The sequence below is a fragment of the Phoca vitulina genome, unplaced genomic scaffold, assembly GCF_004348235.1.
Source record: "Phoca vitulina isolate PV1807 unplaced genomic scaffold, GSC_HSeal_1.0 scaffold2, whole genome shotgun sequence".
In the NCBI taxonomy this organism is placed as follows: domain Eukaryota; kingdom Metazoa; phylum Chordata; class Mammalia; order Carnivora; family Phocidae; genus Phoca; species Phoca vitulina.
In genome coordinates this window covers 87,552,273-87,570,099 of record NW_022589705.1, presented here as the reverse complement: position 1 = coordinate 87,570,099, position 17,827 = coordinate 87,552,273, and the positions used below count along the sequence as shown (strand labels likewise).

The following is a 17,827-nucleotide window of genomic DNA, read 5'->3' as shown; positions in this document are numbered from 1 at the left end:
CTCTTCGGATTGCCCTTATCCTCCCCCCTCAGCAACGTGAGTTCACCCTCTGCCCCCGGGGTTCTCTCCAGACCCCTCTCCCTCTTGCTACACCCAAGTTCAGACCCTCCTCCTTTCTAGACCTCTCTGTCAGTTCAGAGCACAGCTCTATCCCTCCTTGCTCTACCACCTCCTAGGACTCCCCATTGCCTGCAGGGTCACGGCTAGGCTCCTGGCCTTGGGGTCTGAGGCCTCCCCAGCCTGGCCCCAGCTCATCTGTCCTCCCTGACCCTGCCTTTGCAGCCTGCTCTCTCTGGCATCACGTGCCCCAAACCACAGCCATGCTGGCCTCCTTGGAATGGGGTCCCTGGAGGCTGTCCCCAGGATGGCCTGCTGGAGCCTCGGAGACCAGTCACCTGCCATGCCGGACACTTGGGCAGTTGGGAGGGTAAAAAAAGAGCACATTTCTAGGGTGTGGTATAGGCCAGGCATTGTGTCAAGCACTTTGTATATGTTATATTATTTCATTCTCTCACTCTGCAAAGCAGCCATTTTTACTCCCATTTTAAGAACAAGGAAACTGAGGGGCATCTGGGTGGCTCAGTCGGTTAAGCATCTGCCTTCAGCTCAGGTCATGATCCCAGGGTTCTGGGATCGAACCCCACATCGGGCTACCTGCTCAGCAGGGAGTCTGCTTCTCCCTCTGCCCCTCCCCCTGCTCATGCTCTCTTTCTCTCTCAAGTAAATAAAGTCTTAAAAAAAAAAAACAAGGAAAGTGAGTCTGAAAGGTTAAGCAACTTGCCAAGAGTCACACAGCTAATAGGATTTAGACCCAGGCTGTCCCAGCTCTTAACCCCCGAGCTGTCTGACGTTGGCGTGGTCTTCCCACAGCAGTTGTCACCATGATGCCCACCATGGGGGGGTGTGCGCTGCCCTCCCCTCTGCAGGTGCCACCTGGAAGCCAAAGTGCTAGAGAAGGACCAATCATTCCAGGGCATGATGACCACACACTGCAGTTCTGAAGAGGGAGAACCAAGATGCCGGTTGCGGAGAGGCTCTGGGACATCCTGGAGACTCCCAGCAAAATCAGCCAAGCTGGGGGGTAAGCAGATGGTAGAGAAAGAAAGCATCGAAATTAACTGGAGGCCCTGGGTGCAGACCCAACCCCAGGGTGCGGGGGTGGGGGTGGAAGACAGGGATGGCCGGGAAAGCCATTCACCCAGTGGGCACTGGTGAGCCCCCCATGTGGCAGGGCCAGGTGGGGTCCAAGGGCCACAGCCAGGACACAGGGATATGGCCTCCGTGGAGGAGGTGGGTCTGTGCCACGCAGCCTGGGAGGACGATGGTGGCGATGCACACGGTCACTTCCATTGCTAACGTGTTCTGAGGGCTCACGATATGCCAGGCACAGAGTAGAGTCCTCTCCATCTCCGTCATCCTTCCAATGTGCTACTGTTATGTCTCCATTTGGTAGATAAGGAGGATGAGGTTCAGAGAGGGACAGTAACTTATCCAAAGCCACACAGTGAATATGTGGATTAGAGAAATCTGGGACCCTAAAAGGGGCTGCAGGGAATGGTGGTGCCTGAGGGGCTCCAATGAGAAAGGAATAAGGGGCCCCCTTGACAGGGATGATCTCTCTGAAGACCAAAATCTTTTGAAGAAGGAGCACTGGACAGAGAGTCAGGAGTCCTGGCTTCCGGGCCTGCTCTGCCCCAACTACCCTTGGGCAAGTCACTGCCATTCTCTGGGCTACAGTCTCCTTACCTGTAAAACCGACTCAGTGCTTCTTAACATTTCAGGGCCGAGGATCCCTTTGAGAGTCTGACGAAAGCCCCGGACACGGATGCACACAGAGGGGCAAGTGGGTGAGGCTGGGGCGCTGGCCGCGCTGAGGACAGGCACCCGGGAACCCGCGGCGCTGTGACTCTCGTTCAGGGCTGCACGCACAGCACGTGCTCCAAGGTGGCCGGGACCCGGCACAACTGTCACCCTCACGGCCCAGTCCAAGCCCGAGTCCCCATGTTCACACCTGTGTGACCATCGGCGGCCAAGGTGGCAGAGAGCCATGACAGGCTTATGCAAAGTACACGGGGGAGAGGGGACAAGGACACGGGGGTCAGGAAAAGCTGCCCATTTGCCTTGCATCTGCTTCCCCCCCCCCGTGCTCACGGAAAGAAACTGGCCACATTTGCTTTGGGCCGGAAGGAGCTGCCCTGAACCTTCCTCCTCCCCCTGCCGTGGTGGTTGGAGGGGGGATGGAACCCAGGGGGCGCCCCGAAGAGAGGCCTGACCCAGGGACTAGGGACTGCGTCAGCTCCTCTCCTCCACCCGACCCTCCAGTCTCTCTACCGACTTGCACATCGTTCCCTTTCCTGCTCTGCACCCCCCAAACCCCCCTCCCACCCACCCCAGCATTTTCCTTCTCTTTCTTCCCTGCCTGTGCCGCCTCCTCCAGAACGAAATTGGGCACCTGGAAACCTAGCTCCAATCTGGCCCCAGGGCGGCGGGGGGTGGGGGGGTGGTGGGGTGGGGGGATGGGGGGGTGGGGCCCAAGGGCAGCAGGACCTCCGCCCCCGGGAAGGTCTGGCAGACAAACAGCCCCCTGGTTCAGAGACACCCCGGAGGAGAGGGTCCCTGGGGAGCCCTCAGAGCCAGTTCTCAGGGACCCCAGCCTCATCAGTCACTCCTCTGAGAGAAGTTTCAAAGTCAAAAGTGGAGCGGATGGTGTGGGCCCTGGGGGAGGCCACAGGGTGGAGCAAGAAGCAGAAACCATGCCCTGCAGGGAGCAGAGGAAGGAATGAGGGACGTTCAGCCCAGGGAGGAAGACTCAGCGAGCTCTTGCCAGGAGCGGAAAGGGCCGGGACGGGGAAGGGGGTGGTCCTGTTCCCTGCGGCTCTAAGGGTCCAGCCCAGCCCGGGGGCCGGGGGCCAGGCAGCAGGCCCTGACTCCTCTCCGCTTCCTCGCCTCTAAAATGGCCACAGGCACCCTTGATGAGGGTGAGTCAATGAGATGAATGCGTCAGGAATCTGCTCGGTGAATGATCGCAAACGTCATACACCACAGTGTCGAGGGCTTTGTTCCTGGCCTGGCGCTCTCGATTTTAACCCTGATAAAACGCTGGGCTCTAGAACTCTGTACGGCCCTTCTGAGGCTCCGATCTGCCCAGCCTGGTTTCCGATCCTGGCTCTGCCACTTACAGGCTGTGTGAGCTCCCCCAGGCCTGTCCCTCTCTGAGCCCCGCTCTGCTCCTGAGGCCTGCTGGATGCACGTCAAGGAGCAGGTGCCCGACGGCACCTCGGCTCCCTCGCTCTGCCCCGGCCCCCCCGTGCCAAGCGCTCCAGGGGCTGAGGGCGACTGCCTGGCCACAGGGGGCCTGGAGGGAGGATATGGCAGAGCCCTTGGGCAGAATCCAATGTACGTCGGGCACCTGGGGGTGTATGGCACCCGTTCCACCATCCAGGGAGGCTGCCAACAACCTGAGTGAGAGTGAAGACGGGCTGCTTGTGTTTGGAGCCACAGTGACAGCCATGCCTCATGCCGCCCACTCGCTGGGTGGCTCCCACCCAGAAGCTGCTGGGTTCCTGCAAGGGACCAGGGCGAAGGGACCAGGGGCTGCTGGTATGGTCCCCAGGAAAAGTTCTGTCCCTGCCCCTTACTGAGCGGGTCTTCCTTCCCTGGGCCTGTTTCCTCATCTGGGAAATGGGGCAAAAAGAATACCGCCTCCTGTATGGCCCCAGATAACTGGTGGGAGCCACTGGCCCAGTGACAGGTGCTTGGTGACGCCTGGGCACAGGTATCCAGGATGAAGGTGTGGGGGAGGGTGGAACATAACAGGTTCTTATTCACCGAGCACCTCGGTCTGCAGGGTACGTGTCATGTGATCCTCAGCTCACCAAGAAATGCCAAGTCTGAGGGTGGGAGTGGGGGCCAAGGCTCAGGGAAGGGGGTGGTGGTTAAGACGGGCCTGGAGCCCAAGCCTGCCTGACACCAGGCCTGGCAGGCGGAGATGGGGACCATCTGCTGGTGTACGAGTTACTTCAGCCCCCATGCCTCAGTCTCCCCATCTGTAAGAAGGGAGTAGCAGCGGGGCCTCCAGGGGCTGCGGTGAGGCTCTGAAGACGTGGCACAAGGCCTGGCCCACGGCTGCAGCCACGGAATGTGGCTCCTGACAGACCACACGCAGGGACCGCGCCCGCCGTGGCTTCAGGAAAACGAAGTCACAAGCTTGTGAAGAGGGTGGGTCTCCACCCTGCGTCTTCCTCGAGGCCCCCCCCCAACCACCCCCCACGGAGGCTCTGGGTCAGCCTGGAGGCCAGGAGCCGGCACAGGTGGCCCCTCATTTCCCTGGAGCGCACGCCCGACTGGTGGCCCGCGGGACACTGGTGGCAGGGACATCCGGCCCCAGTCAAATGGTTCACGCTCCGAGCCCGGACTGGTGGCCGGGCCCCCGACCACTGCAGGGGAATGAGGAGGCTCCTAGGCCCCTGCGGACACATGCACTGACAGGGGCGGCCATGCAAAGGGGGCGGGCACCGGGCCCTCAGGAGCCACCAGCCACAAGTCAGGGCGCCAGAGCGGAGGAAGGGAAGGAAGGGCTTGGGGCCCCCTCCCCGCCTCCCCCTCCTCCCCCAGCCCTATAGTTAAAAGGAGGCAAAGGCACCAGGTGGGGGTGGTGCAGTGGAAAAGAAACAGCTAGAAATCATGGACCTGACAGAGCGGCTGGCAAGGAGCATGGGCTGTGGGCACCCAGCCCCGGGTTCAAACCCCGGCTCCCCTACGAACCAGCCGCGTGACGTCTACTAGTCCTTCCACAGAAGGCAGGTAACAGTAAGGTCAATGTCGGCTAGATGAGACCAGATAAAGCCAATTCTGCTGTGTCAATGTGAGCCTGAGCAAGCCACACCATTTGCTCAAAGACACTAACCAGCCCCACGCACCCTCTACAAATGCAGCCACCACCTTTCCCGCCCAGGAGCTCCAGCCGGGGCCCTCTGGGGGCGGCCCTTTGTCCCCGAGTGAAGAAGTCCCCTCTGGCACAAATCCCTGGTAGCCCCTGGGGAAGCCAGTTGGGGGCGCTCCAAACGGCAGAGTCTCCATCCGCTCCCCACAGCTCTGGGATCCTGCCCACCAACAGCCCCGATCAATGAACCCTGGGACAGGGAGGTGTCACGCGGCTAGGATCCCTTTTTACGTCCTTTGAAGGCAGGCCAGGCCAGTTTCCCCTCCACGTTGGCCGGCCCACGTGGACTTCAACCCACAGACTGTGGGCTCAGGCTAACTGGCCGGGGTTGCTCGCCAGCCCCCACCCCCGTCGTTTGGCCAGTTGAGGTCTTTCCAAGGCAGGTCAGTGCTGTGTATGGACATCTGGGGGGGAGGACAGCAAATGGGTTTGGGAACCACAGGCGTGGCTTTATGTCCCAGTGATAGACCATACCCTTGGCAAGCCCCTTCATCCCCTGCACCCATTTCCTCTTCTGTGAAATGGGAGCACGGCAGCGTGTGACTATGAGAGAAAACACAGTCCTCCAGAGAAACAGAACCAACAGCATACACAGATTTATTGTAAGGACACTGCTTGCGCCATCTTCTAGGCTTGGTTGAGTGCAGAATCAGCAGAGTAGACCAGCGGGCTGAAGACCCAGGGAAGAGTCACAGCTGAGTCCAAAGGCTGTCCATCGGCAGAATCCCTTTTTGCTTGAAGGAGGTCAGTCTTTGTTCTATTGAGGCCTTCAACTGATTGGATGAGGCCCACCCACAGTATGGAGGACAATGGGTTTTACTCGGAGTCCACTGATTTAAATGTCAATCTCATCCAAAAACCACCTTCATAAAAACATCCAGAATGTTTAACTAAATACCTAGGCACCAGCTAAGTTAGCCCAGCTAAGTTTTCACATCAACTTTCACATCACAACATAGTAACAGTGGCTGTTGCAATGTATACGTGGTTAACAAGGTTGAATCATTAATTCTGTACCTGGCATTGTTCTAAACAATTGTATGAACTCATTCAGTCATCACGACAATCAGCGTGCATGTGCATGTGTTTGTGTATTAGTCCCCATCTCACAGATAAAGAGAGAGAAGATCAGGGAGGCTGCACAACTTTCTGAAGGCAGAGAGCCAGGATCTGAACCCATCTGACTCCCGAATTCCCATACCTCCAGCCCATATTCCCCAACATCAGCGTCCACCCTTCCTTCCATCACACTGCGGGCTGTGCACTCTTGACGTGAAGGACGTATGAGCAACATATGTCCCACACATCAGCCTTTGTTTGAAGAAGCTGGCCAGCCCCCACCACCCCCACCAGAAAGACCAGCGATTTGATTAAGTAACAAGTATTTATTAGGACGGCAGCAGAGCGAATCACACCACCACCTCACAGTGTCGCACCAGTAGAACAAGGCCCACCTCCAGCGCCTCTCCCCAGCCGACTGCCCTGGCCTCTCCAGGCAGAACTAACGCTCTGCCCCAGCGGCCTGACCCCGGGTCGCGGGCCACAGTGTGCAACCATGGTGCTCGGCGGCCAGCCCCACGGGGACCCCTGCCAGTTGTCCTTGACAAAGGGCCAGGACTCTTGGGGCCCCATAAAAACTGTCCTCCAACGTCACCCCTTATCGATCCTCAGCCCCCTGCAGTCCAATTCGCAGGGGTTTCTGAGTGTCCACCAGCTGGCTGCGTCGAAGAACGGGCCGCCTGGGGGCCAGTCCACACAGAGCCACCTCTGTGCAAAGGAGGGAAGGTTCTACGGGCCATCCTCAGCCCAGGCCAGACGGGAACCCAAGGCCAGCTCTCGGGGCTGGGAGAAGGTGGGAGCAGTCTCCCCGGGCCTGTTCTACCACAGCCTGTGAGGGCCGAGCCCCTGCAGGAAAGCCTGGGCCAACACAGGCGGGGAGGTGCGAGCTGATGGCAAGCTGAGATAGATGGCACGAAGGCCCACCCAGGGTTTTCCAAAACCACAGCCCAAACGGGAAGGCCCACCAAATCCTGCACCTCGGCAGGTAGCTTCTGCCGGCCCCCCAAGCCCACCACACGAAGACTGCCAGGAATCACGTGGGCCTCAGGCGAACACAGATGCCCTGGGGAAAGGCGCACAGGTGTCTAAGGCATATGGTCAGGCCCAGGTACCTGCTGGCCCAGGTGGGCGTGGGCCAACCGTTGGTGAGGAAGGTGGGCAGCCCAGACCAAAGAAGGCCAGGCCAGCTGGTGCCCCGGTGCCCCGTAGCCACCCCAGGTCACACCTCATCCTGGAGCCCTGGAGGAGCCAAGGCCAAGGCCAGGAGACTCTGTGGATGCTCAGGTTCGCCAAGGGGCCCAGAGCTGCTTCCCTGTCCTGTAAGGATCCTGGGAGGCACTCTATTGCCATTCCCCAGGTCCCTAAGCCAGGCACTCTATTGCCATTCCCCAGGTCCCTAAGCCACTGGGCCACAGCGCAGAAGAAGACAGGCGGAGAACCTGCCAGATAGAAATCTCTAGGACAGCCGCAATAAAGGGGTGGCAGCCCTGTTCCTCCCCAGCATGGTCTCAAATCAGAGCCCGTACCTGCCCCCGAGGGGTGGGACAGGCCAGGATGTAGCCCAGTCAGGGAAAGGGGGCAGTCTCGGCCCTGGAGACGGGGCCGTCCCACGGGGAGCAGGTCAAAGGGGCTGGAGTGGGACCAGGGCACTGAGGTCAGCCGTCCAGACAGATAGCAGAGGCGCCGAGCGGGGCTCACTGCATGTAGGCGTAGCGCCAATCCCCCAGAGGCTCATGGGTCTCCTTGATGACCTGGGGCGACGTCCACCGCAGGATGTAGTGGGGCCCCCCTGGCTTGTCATTGGTTCCTGTGGAAAAGACAGCTCTGTTTTTCTCTAAAGACAGGGCAGCTCCAGGCAGAAGGGAAAGGGGTGGGAAGAGCTGACAGACTAACCGGGGCACCAGCACAGGCAATAAGCAGCTCAACAAAAACTGAGTGTGTCCACGAGGCAGGGTTTCCTGAGCGCGCTCAGGCGGAGGTCAGGTGAGGCAGGACCCACGCTCCCCGGGTCCATGCGCCCCACCTGCCAAGGGGTGTCTGGGAGCACTGTGGAGAGAGCACTGCACTGGGAGCCAGGAGCCCTGGGTTCTGGCCCTGGCTTTGCACCAAGGCAGCTGGGATCTAGGGTGAGTCACTGCCCCACTCTGAGCCTGTTTCCCCATTTGTAAATAGGAGGAGTTGCACTGAGGTGACCCGGAGCACGGTGGTAAATGGCATGGGTGCTGGAACCAAAATGCCAGCTCTACTACTTCCTAGCCATGTGCCTTTGAGCAAGTCACTCCAGCTCCCTGTGCCTCAGTTTACCCCTCTGTAAAATGGGAAGAAGAACTCTACCTTCCTTAACTCCGGCCCACAGTGTTTGCTATTACTCTTAACACCCTTGACGTGAGGGGTTGAGAGTCTCCTGACAGAACCTGCCTCCCCTCTGGAAAGGAGGACCCACTCACCAGAGGCTCGGGCCCCCCCAAAGGGCTGCTGGCCCACCACGGAGCCAGTGGACTTGTCGTTGACGTAGAAGTTGCCGGCCGTGTTCCTCAGCATCCTTGTGGCCTCCTGGACAACATCCCTACACGGCAGGGCAGCGGTAAGAGGGCAGCCGGCTCACCTGCCCCCAGCCCAGCCCACACCGGCTGCCCGGCTGACGGGGTCCGGGCCACAGGGGTGCTAGACCCCTCGGGCGGGGTCTGAGAGCCTCTGAGCCCCTCCTCCTCTGGGAAGTGGCTAGCATGCCTCCCTCGCAGGGCTGCTACAAGAGCGGAACTGGAGGGTGAGGGTCAGGCTGCGTGCACTCAGTGGCCCATCCTGTCCAGTATTCCTGGCCCCCCAGGAGCTGGGGGAACCCCCAGACCCCCACCCTGCCCCCAGGTTCCAATCTCATCTCCACCCTCTTGGAGGCAGACGGGGCAGCAGCTAGTCCACCGAGGAAGGAAAAGAAAAGGGTTTAGCATCATGGCGTCCTGGCTCAAATGTGGCCTCTCCAAGATGAGCAGTGAGCCCCTGGCCCCTGAGCCCACTTTTTCTGCTCTGCAGCATGAGGCAATGACCTTGCTGAGCGGGGTTCCATCGGACGCAGGGGAGCTGGTCAAAAGCTCGTATGCTGCGGCCCTGCCCCTAGAGATCTAGTTCCGCTGCCTCTGTGTCCCCGTGCTTGGGATGCCTGCCTGCCAGTCAGGGCTGAAGAGGGGCAGGGGCGGCATTAGTACTAGGATCCTCGTCCAGGGGGTGGTTGCGGGACAGGGTGGGGCAGGACACCGGGCCAAGAGCGCATGGGCAGCGGCCACTCACTTATCCTGGGCGAACACTGCCCCCGTGAGGCCGTAGCTGGTGGTGCTGTCGACCAGCCGCAGCGTCTCCTTGTACTTGTCATCCGGGTAGACATAGACGGTCAGCACGGGGCCGAAGATCTCCTGAGACAGAAGCCCCAGGGTCAGACCCCACCTGGATCGGAGCCCCAAGGCCTCCCAGTCCCCCTGCTCCGGCCTCTGACTCTCGCCTGTCCCCCCGCCTCAGTCCGCAGCTCAGCACCTGCGAGAAGGCCAGGCACCGCCCGCCGGGCGCCCTCAGGAGAGAGCCACACCTGGTTCCTGCCCCGCCGACCCCATCCCAACCTGGCAGAAGATCCCAGGAGCCTTTCTGGCCCTCGGTGCCAGCCAAACCCACACCCGAGAGCAAGACTCCTGGCAGCAACTGGCACAGGAACTGCCCGGCAATATCACGGTCCCCTTGGCCACCCCTGCACTGCCATCCTGGGCAAGAGCTTTGACCCCTCGGAGCCTCAGTTTCTCATCTGTAAGATGGGAATGCTAACACCCTCTCCTCTCAGTCAAGGGCCCAGCTGTTGCCACAGGCCGTGGAAGTGCTAGGACACCGCCAGGCCCAGCAGTGTCAAGGACAGAGCCCTGGATTTGGGGTCAGGAGGCCTGAGTCCAAGGCCTGGCTCCGCTCTCACTGGGAACGAGACACTCCCTTTCTAGAACCTCACACTCCCATCTGTGAAACGGGGTAGCACCACAAGAAGGAAGCCACACGCAAGGGTCCCGTGTGCACTGTGCTCGGGGGACAGACTGACGTCTATGTCCCAGGCTGCCCGCCCCACTCACCTCCTTCATGATAGGCTCCTGAGGGTCCTCGCTCTTGACGATGCAGGGCTCCACGAAGTAGCCCACAGAGTCGTCACACTTGCCCCCGGCCAGGATGGTGAGGCTGGGTGAGGAGCGGGCGTGCTCCAGCCACTTCTTGATGCGACTGAACGACTGGGATGGGTGGGAAGGAGGGGGTGTCACAGACCGGCTAGGACGCCATTCCCAGCAGCAGTGCCCCCAACACACTTGTCCCTGAAGGGCTCAAATTCTGGAACAGGGAATGGGGAGAGGGCAAAGCCAGGGTCTGGCTAAGCCATGGCAGAAACAAGGGCAGACACGCACACCCATTTGAGAGACAGAGAGAAAGAGAGAGAGTGTGTGTGTGTGTGTGTGCGTGTGTGTGTGGCAGAACCACAAATTATACTTACAGAAACAACACACACGAATGTACACACAGGCATGTGCACGGCCACGAGCCTTCATGCGTAACATGTTTATATGCACGTCTGTTACACATACATGTGTGAATGCAGACGGCCATCTATACACATACGAACATACACATGAACACGTGTGCACACAAGGTGTATCTGTTCATGGCAAGAAGGCACGGAGGCGTGTACGTGGGCGTGTCTGCTTCCACGGGTGACCCACACACCTGCCTACTCACCCAATCATGTGTTCGTGGGCACACGCACGCACACGTGTTTGGGAGCATGCTGCCGCCCTGCAGGCCTGTCTGCGTGCGTGTGTGGACCTACACTTAGTGGGGGCTTGTCCAGCCTGGGTGCGGGATGCGCGGGAAGCAAGTTGTCTGGTTACAGATGATTCTGCTGGTTTCAAAGCGCGGGGTGGGGGCGTCCGTGTGGCCATCTGGCTGCCTTGCCGGAAGCAGTGGGGCCGCGTCGGCCCCAGTCAAGGCCCCCACATCTCCTCCTCCCTCGCCCAACCGGGGCAGGGCCCGGCCCCCCAGGAACGCCTGCTTCTTGCCCGTACCTTGGCATCAATCACGGCGGAGAAGAAGGTCCCAAAATCCTCTGCTGGCTGGAGGTGAGGGAGGCACCAGAACTGGAGTCACCGCAGGCCGGAGACAAAGGGAGCCCCGCCCCGCACAGCTCCCCCCCCACCCCCGCCGCCCCGGCCCCGCACACTGCCCAGGAGCCTCCAATCCCATCAACCACCCGCTGGGCCGCGGCGGGGAGGCCGCGCCACTCACGTCGCCCACTTTGATCCTGCCGTGCTCCTGCAGCAGCCGCCCTTTGATCTGCGGCCACAGCGACCGCGGCACGTACAGGCGGGAGCAGGCTGAGCACTTCTGGCCGCCGTACTCGAAGGCCGAGCGCAGGGTCCCGCTCACCACGCTGTCCACGTCGGCCGAGCGGTGCACGAAGTGGAAGTTCTTCCCCCCACACTCTGCAGGGGAGGGGGGCGTGAGGGGAGCCGGCTTCCCGGCCCGCCCACCGCCCCACCTGCACCTGTGCGCAGGTGTGCGCAGCCCCAACCCCGGAAGCCGGCGAGCCAGGCCCATCTCCCACCCCACAGCTGGGGAAACTGAGGCTGGGGCAGGGGTGCTCCCATCAAGACAGAAGGACTAGAACCCAAGGCTCCCAGGAGCCAATCCATTCCCAGAAGCAGGCATAGCTTTCTTGGCGCCTTCCTGACCCCCCAACCCGGTGAGAGGAGAGGGAGGGGCTCCACTCCGTGTTGGCTACCAGGGCTGGTCCCTCTTCCTACTCATGGCAGTGAACCACCCCCCTCATTTTCTCAGCCCCTGGGCCCTGGTTTCCTCCCTCTGTGAAACACGAGTGACCAGCAGCTCCACAAAGCACTAACCACCTGCCAAGCTCTACTCAAAGCACTTCCTGCTTTGTCTCATGAAGGCCCCAAAGCAACCCTGTTATCATCCCCATTTTTAAAGACAAGAAAACAGCGCATGGCTGGCTCAGTCAGAAGAGCGTGCGACTCTTGATCTCTGGATTCTGAGTTCGAGCCCCAGTTGGGCATAGAAATTACTTAAATAAATAAAGACTTAAAAAAAGAAAAGAAAAGAAAACACAGAGAGATTAATTCTGGAGGCTGGGAGGTGGTAGGGAAGTGGTGGTCTCCCTCCCTCAGAGCACAGCAGGAAGGGGGCAGAGAACAGAAACCCAGAGACAGCTCGCTGCTCCCACCTTGTAAAGGGTGGACTGGGGTAGAGATGCCACAGTGGCTGAGGGCGCACCTTCCCTGACCCCAAATCAGAGCGCCCACCAGCTCAGGAGTGGGTCCGGTCTCCCCGCGGGCCCCACATCATCCACAGGAGCAAGAACGCTGAGCCACCGGCCCCCGCTCTGCGGTTGCTGTGTGACCCTGGACGGCCCTCTCTCTTATGCACTCAGCCCTCTCCCAAAAAATCTTGGTCCATGGGGGCCTCCGCAAAAATGGGGTACTATGAGCCAAAGAGTTTGGGAAACACTCATCAGTCCTTGCTCCTGAAGATACCTCATGCCTTTAAAAGCATTAAAGGCTCTGGGAAGTCCTGCAGACACGGAATCTGTTTTGCTTCAACACAGCAAATCTCCTTGACCTTGCAGGTGTTTCTTTGTGGGAAACTTAGTAATATTTCAGTAAGCTCCAGGCTTGCTGAGCTCTCAGGCCCCCGTCCTGCTGGCCCCCGCCCCCTACACCACCTACACTGGCCTCATTCCCACCTCGTGGCCTCCGCACCTGCAGGTCCCTCTGCCTCGATCTCGGTAAATAGCCGCCGCCAGACACACGTGGCTATTTACATTCACACTGATTTAAACGAAGCAAAACAAGCCATTCACTTCCTCGGTCACACCAGCTGCCTGTCAAGTGCTCAAGAGGCACCCGTGGCCACAGACCACCGGCCACCGGCCCGGACAGCGCAGACACGGAGCATCTCCATCACCGCGCAAAGCTCTACCGCACAGCGCCGGGGCCCGCATGGTTCTGCCTCCCAGGTCTTTGCGAGGCTGACTGGCTTCCTCCCTGCATCCAGGTCTCAGCTCAAAGGCTCCTTCCTTGAGGAGAGAGCCACTCGACCAGCCACCCTAGATCACCCACTGCGCCCAGTCCCGGGGCCTCTGCACGCCTCCTTTCTCTTGTGGGTTCTGCACATCATCCGTGTGCCCACTGTCTGCCTCCTTCTACTGAACACAAGTTCCTGAGGGTTGGGTCTGTGTCTCTCACCATCAAGGCATCCCTGGTGCCCAGAAAGTGCCTACGTAGCTGTTTAATATTTTATTTGCTGAATGAAGAATGAATGAATGAATGAATGAATGAACGAACAACTGCACATTCTAGGGCACAAGCCCCAGGATCTAGCAGAGCTGAGACTCCGCCCCTAAGGCCTCTCACTGCTCAGCTCCTGCAGGGCTACCCCCCTCTATGGGGGCATCACCTCTGCCTCTTCCTCTTCCATGACAGTCAGGAAGGGGTCCCCGGGGGCCACAGGGAGGGCGCCGGGAGAGGGACCCTTACCTCCGGCCAGGCGTGGGAAGGTGCGGAACCGGTCCAGGTTCTGGGCCACCTGCTTCCACAGGTGTTTGAAGGTGCTGAAAGCAGAGGATAGGGCAAGGATTAGGAAGTGAGGCTCAGGCCCCTGGGACAGTGAGGGTCCTGGGGGGTGGGGAGGAGGCCCTACTAGAGGAAGGGGCCCCAAAGCCCAGCAGGTGGGGGCAGAGGTCAGAGCGAGGGCTGGAGGGCGGGAATGGAGGAGGCGGGGGCAGCTGGAGACAGGCTACATTCGGGACCCGTGGGGAGGGAGCAAAGGTAGGCTTGGTGGCAAGATGATGCACACAAGGCCAGGGGTCCCGACTCCGACACTCACGGCCATGTGACCTTGCACTCATCACTCAACCTCAAATTGTGCACCTCATCTGGGAACTGCAGAGAACATTCCCACCTGGCAGAGCTGTTCTGTGATCACTCTAATGGGAGTCAAGTGCTTAGGTCGGTGCCAGACACGCTGCAGGTGCCTGGTAGGGGACAGACGCGGCCATGTCTGGGAGGGGCGCCCCCAGCCCAGCGCCCCGGCTCCGGCGGCCAAACCAAGGAGGGTCCTGGGAGAGGGAGTGCAGGCCCCCACCTCCTTCCCAAGCTCCGAGTGTGACCAACCTCAGCACCACAAAACAATAAAAATGCTAATCACCAGGGAGCCTGCAACACAGTAGCTAATACTAATTTATGACTTTCCTACCTTTAAGCCCGCTGCTCATCAGAGCATGGCAAATGGGGGCCAGGCCCGCTCCGCCCGCTAATAGGCAGGGACCCGTGGGGCCTGCGCTGGCAGAGTGGGCCTTTCTGGAAAATGGTCCTCCTCAGCAATTCTAATGCCTCCATCACACCTGGCAAAACCTGGGAGGGGGGTAGGAGAGCCTGAGGCCGGGCAAGGGAGACTGGAAGCCACTGCAGGTGTCCCCAGGGACACCAGGAAGGACCCCCTAGTGCAGACCCCGACATTTCCACTCAGATGACCGTGAGGCACCTCACAAAGTGACCAGCAGGTGACTTGTCATGTCCACCCACGCCTTCCAGGTGCCCCTCTGCCCAGAGCCTAGACTTTCCCACGGACCCCCGCCCCATCCACTGATCCAATCCCACGGACACGTGATCGCGCCTCCCTGCCACCTGCTCACTTGAATCCACTCCCACCGTCGACCCTGGTTCAGGCCTCTGCTGTCCCCTCCTGGACGTGGACAGCCTCCTCACCGCTCTCCTGCTTCTGGCCACTGGTGACTTGTCCACAAAGCAGCCAGAGTGGCCATCCGGGACAGAGGCTGCGAATGCAGGGGCCCCCGCGGCGCCAGACCAGGAAAGAAGGATCAGGTACGCAGAGGCCCAGCGCCTGTGAGGCTGCCAAGGATCGAAGAGCACTCCATCCCCACCTCTAGCCAGGGGTGCCCCGTGGACACGCAAGCCCAGAGGGGCAGGTTCTCAAAAGCAGCCTGAGATCTCAAAAAGATTATTGCATGAAACCGTCCCAATTGTACAAGGAGCCAAAGTAGAGCCACTTGCCAGGTTCAACTAGAGAGCGACCATCTGCAGCCTCTGTTTGAAATAAAGCTGCTTCATGCACACCCTGGGTATAAAACCTTCTGTGGCTCCCAGTCACCTTCCGGATAAAGTCTAGACACCTCTGTGGGCTCATAGGGTCTTACAGTCACGGGACTAAACTCCCCAAGAACCAGGACTTGTCCACACGTTCACTGGACACATACACCTGCTCATTACTGAATAAACGAGCAGTCACGTTCGAACCGTTTCCTGCCCACATGCTTACCTCGGTCCCAGCACCCCACACTCCAGCCCCACAGAACCACCCCCAGCTCCCCGAGCACAGAGCTTTAGCCTCGAGGCCCTGCACGTGTTGCTCCCTCTCCCACAACACTCTCCCTACCCCCTCTTTGCTTGGCTATCTCCTCTGCCTAGATACCACCTCTTGCAAGAAGCCTTCCTGACTCTCCTCCAATTCATTCCAGGCTCCCTTGTGCCCTTCCCAGTGACAGAGGTGGCATGAACATCGACATCACCGAATGTCTGTAGGCTGCTTCCAGCCTGTGAAGTTCTTCCTCTTTGTTAACTCACTGGAGCCTCACAATTACTCTGCGAGGCAGGGACCATATTCCTGTTGAGCAGGTCAAGAAATGAAGGCTCAGAGAGGTGAAGTGGGCCACCCACGGCCACACTGAGTCAGTGGGTATGGTCAGTGCCTGACCTCCGGCTCCTACAGAGGTCATGAGGCGGTCGCCTGGGGAATGTCCCCATGCCGCCTGGCCCACCCCACCCCACCCCACCCCAGGGGCTTACGGCACGCTGCCTGTGAAGTTGATACCGCAGAGGTGTTCCGAGCTGGTGACAGTGTCGCCAAATGTGGGCCCATCGGCTGGCACAAACTGGATGATGTTGGGGGGCAGGCCCGCCTCCCGGAGGATGCGGTAGACGGCATAGCTGGCCAGCATGGCCGTGTCGCTGGGCTTCCACAGGACCACGTTGCCCTGCCCAGGAGGCACGGTGATGACTCACAAGGCCAGGGGTCACCACCCGACTGCCCCCCTCCCTCATCCTGAAGCACAGCCATCCCTCACGTGGAGCCACCAGGCTTTCCAGGAGGCCGGGATGTCCCCACTACTCCAGGTGTCTGGCACTGTGCTCTAAAAACCCTCGCCAGTGGGACCACACCCTGCCCCCACTGCTCCCACACTCTGGCCACGGCCCCCTTCTTCTGGAAGCCTGTACCAACTGGTCCTGCCAGCGCCCCTCGGGCAGGTCTGTTCTGGATGTTTCCACGTCGCTGAGCACTCACTGAGCGTGGCCGGCAAGGGCTCACGGGCCTGTCTCTGCACATGTTCTGGCTGAGGACACATGGGCACCTGGGTATGTGCGTGTCTATCTGTGCACAGATGCATAACGACAGCCCTGGGCAGGAGCATCCTTGAGATCAGCCAGCCGCCCCGTGTGGGGCCCAGGCCCCCACCACCTGCCAGCCTTCCTCCTGGTGCCCCACGAGCCACCCAGGCCCTCTAAGGGCAGGGCTGCATCACCCCCTTCGGTGGGAGCTCATGAGGGCGGCAGCCACCCTCTCCCTGACAAGGGCAGAGGAGCCAGGGACTTGGAAGCTAAGCCCAAACCCTTACTGTGTGGTCGTTTCCTAGACCTGACAGATCTCTGGCAGGGCACAGTAGGCGCTGGAAAGTGATCTGCCATCACCATCAACATTCCCTGCACACAAAGCCCGCACCAGGCCAGACGTGTCCCACGCACGTGTCCCACACACAGCTTCACTTGCTCCCCACAACCCTGTACCCTGGGCTTTCCTAGATTTCCACTTCGAGGAGGAGGAAGAAACCGCCTCAGAAGTTTGGCGGCTTGCCTGGGGATCCCCCAGCATGGGGCAGAGCTGGGATCCAAACCAGTCTCGGATCCCAAAGCCTTTCTGGGGGGGGGGGGGGGGAGAGTGCCCACACTGCCTCTGCCTTCGGGGCGGCTGTCGTCTGCGGAGGCAGGAATGAGAGGCCCCGCCCGCCCCCGCCCGATCTCACCACCAAGGTCATCCTCTTACCATCAAGGTCATCATCTTACCATCAAGGCCGGCGCCCCCGCCAGGTTGCCGCCGATCGCCGTGAAGTTAAAGGGGGAGATGGCCGCCACGAAGCCCTGGGGAAGGGGGAGGGGGAGGTGGTGAGGCCAAGCTCGAGGCTTCCTCCTGCAGGCTCCTGGCCACCCCGCTGCCAGTGGGTACCTCCAGTCCCCGGTACACGACGCTGTTGGTGCTCGGCGGCACGCTGAGGGGCTGCTGCCCCTCTAGCTCCACGGCAAACTTGGCATTGAACCGGAAGAAGTCGATGAGCTCAGCCGCTGCGTCAATCTCCGCCTGGATCACCGTCTTACCCTGCGCCGACAGCCAGAGGGTCAGCGGCGACAAACGCGCCTCCCGCCGGCACTTTTCCAACACCGACCGTGTGCCCATGGTGACATGGTGCCCACGGTGCTGGTGGCTCCGTCCCCCCAGGTGAGCAGGTGCCCCCACTAGGGGTGTTTGGAGCAAGAAGCAGGAGGCCTGACAACAGCAAACCCGTTCCTCCCGACAGACTTAAGGGTCGGGGAGGGCCTCTGGGCTGCAAGAATGGGGCTTCTCCGGATCAGGGCAGCCCCTCCTTGGCACACAGGGTCACTGGTGGTGGTCACCCTGCTTGGGACCTGGAGCCACAGCAGCTAAGATGCTCTGGCCCCGGCTCTGTGA

General features: G+C 60.3%; 1 protein-coding gene across 1 annotated transcript in view; it reads right to left on the bottom strand.

The window, feature by feature from the left end:
* Nucleotides 1–5,523: 5,523 nt before the first annotated feature.
* The window catches only part of ALDH4A1 (aldehyde dehydrogenase 4 family member A1), a 29,319-nt gene continuing 17,015 nt past the window's right edge, over nt 5,524–17,827 (bottom strand). The window contains exons 6-15 of the mRNA XM_032392605.1: nt 17,327–17,476; nt 17,167–17,241; nt 15,895–16,082; nt 13,567–13,640; nt 11,300–11,496; nt 11,080–11,127; nt 10,102–10,254; nt 9,287–9,408; nt 8,449–8,567; nt 5,524–7,808 (exon numbers count right to left, since the gene is read on the bottom strand). Coding sequence (XP_032248496.1) covers nt 7,696–7,808; nt 8,449–8,567; nt 9,287–9,408; nt 10,102–10,254; nt 11,080–11,127; nt 11,300–11,496; nt 13,567–13,640; nt 15,895–16,082; nt 17,167–17,241; nt 17,327–17,476 — 1,239 coding nt within the window. The 3' untranslated portion in view covers nt 5,524–7,695. The remainder of the gene's footprint in view (nt 7,809–8,448; nt 8,568–9,286; nt 9,409–10,101; nt 10,255–11,079; nt 11,128–11,299; nt 11,497–13,566; nt 13,641–15,894; nt 16,083–17,166; nt 17,242–17,326; nt 17,477–17,827) is intronic.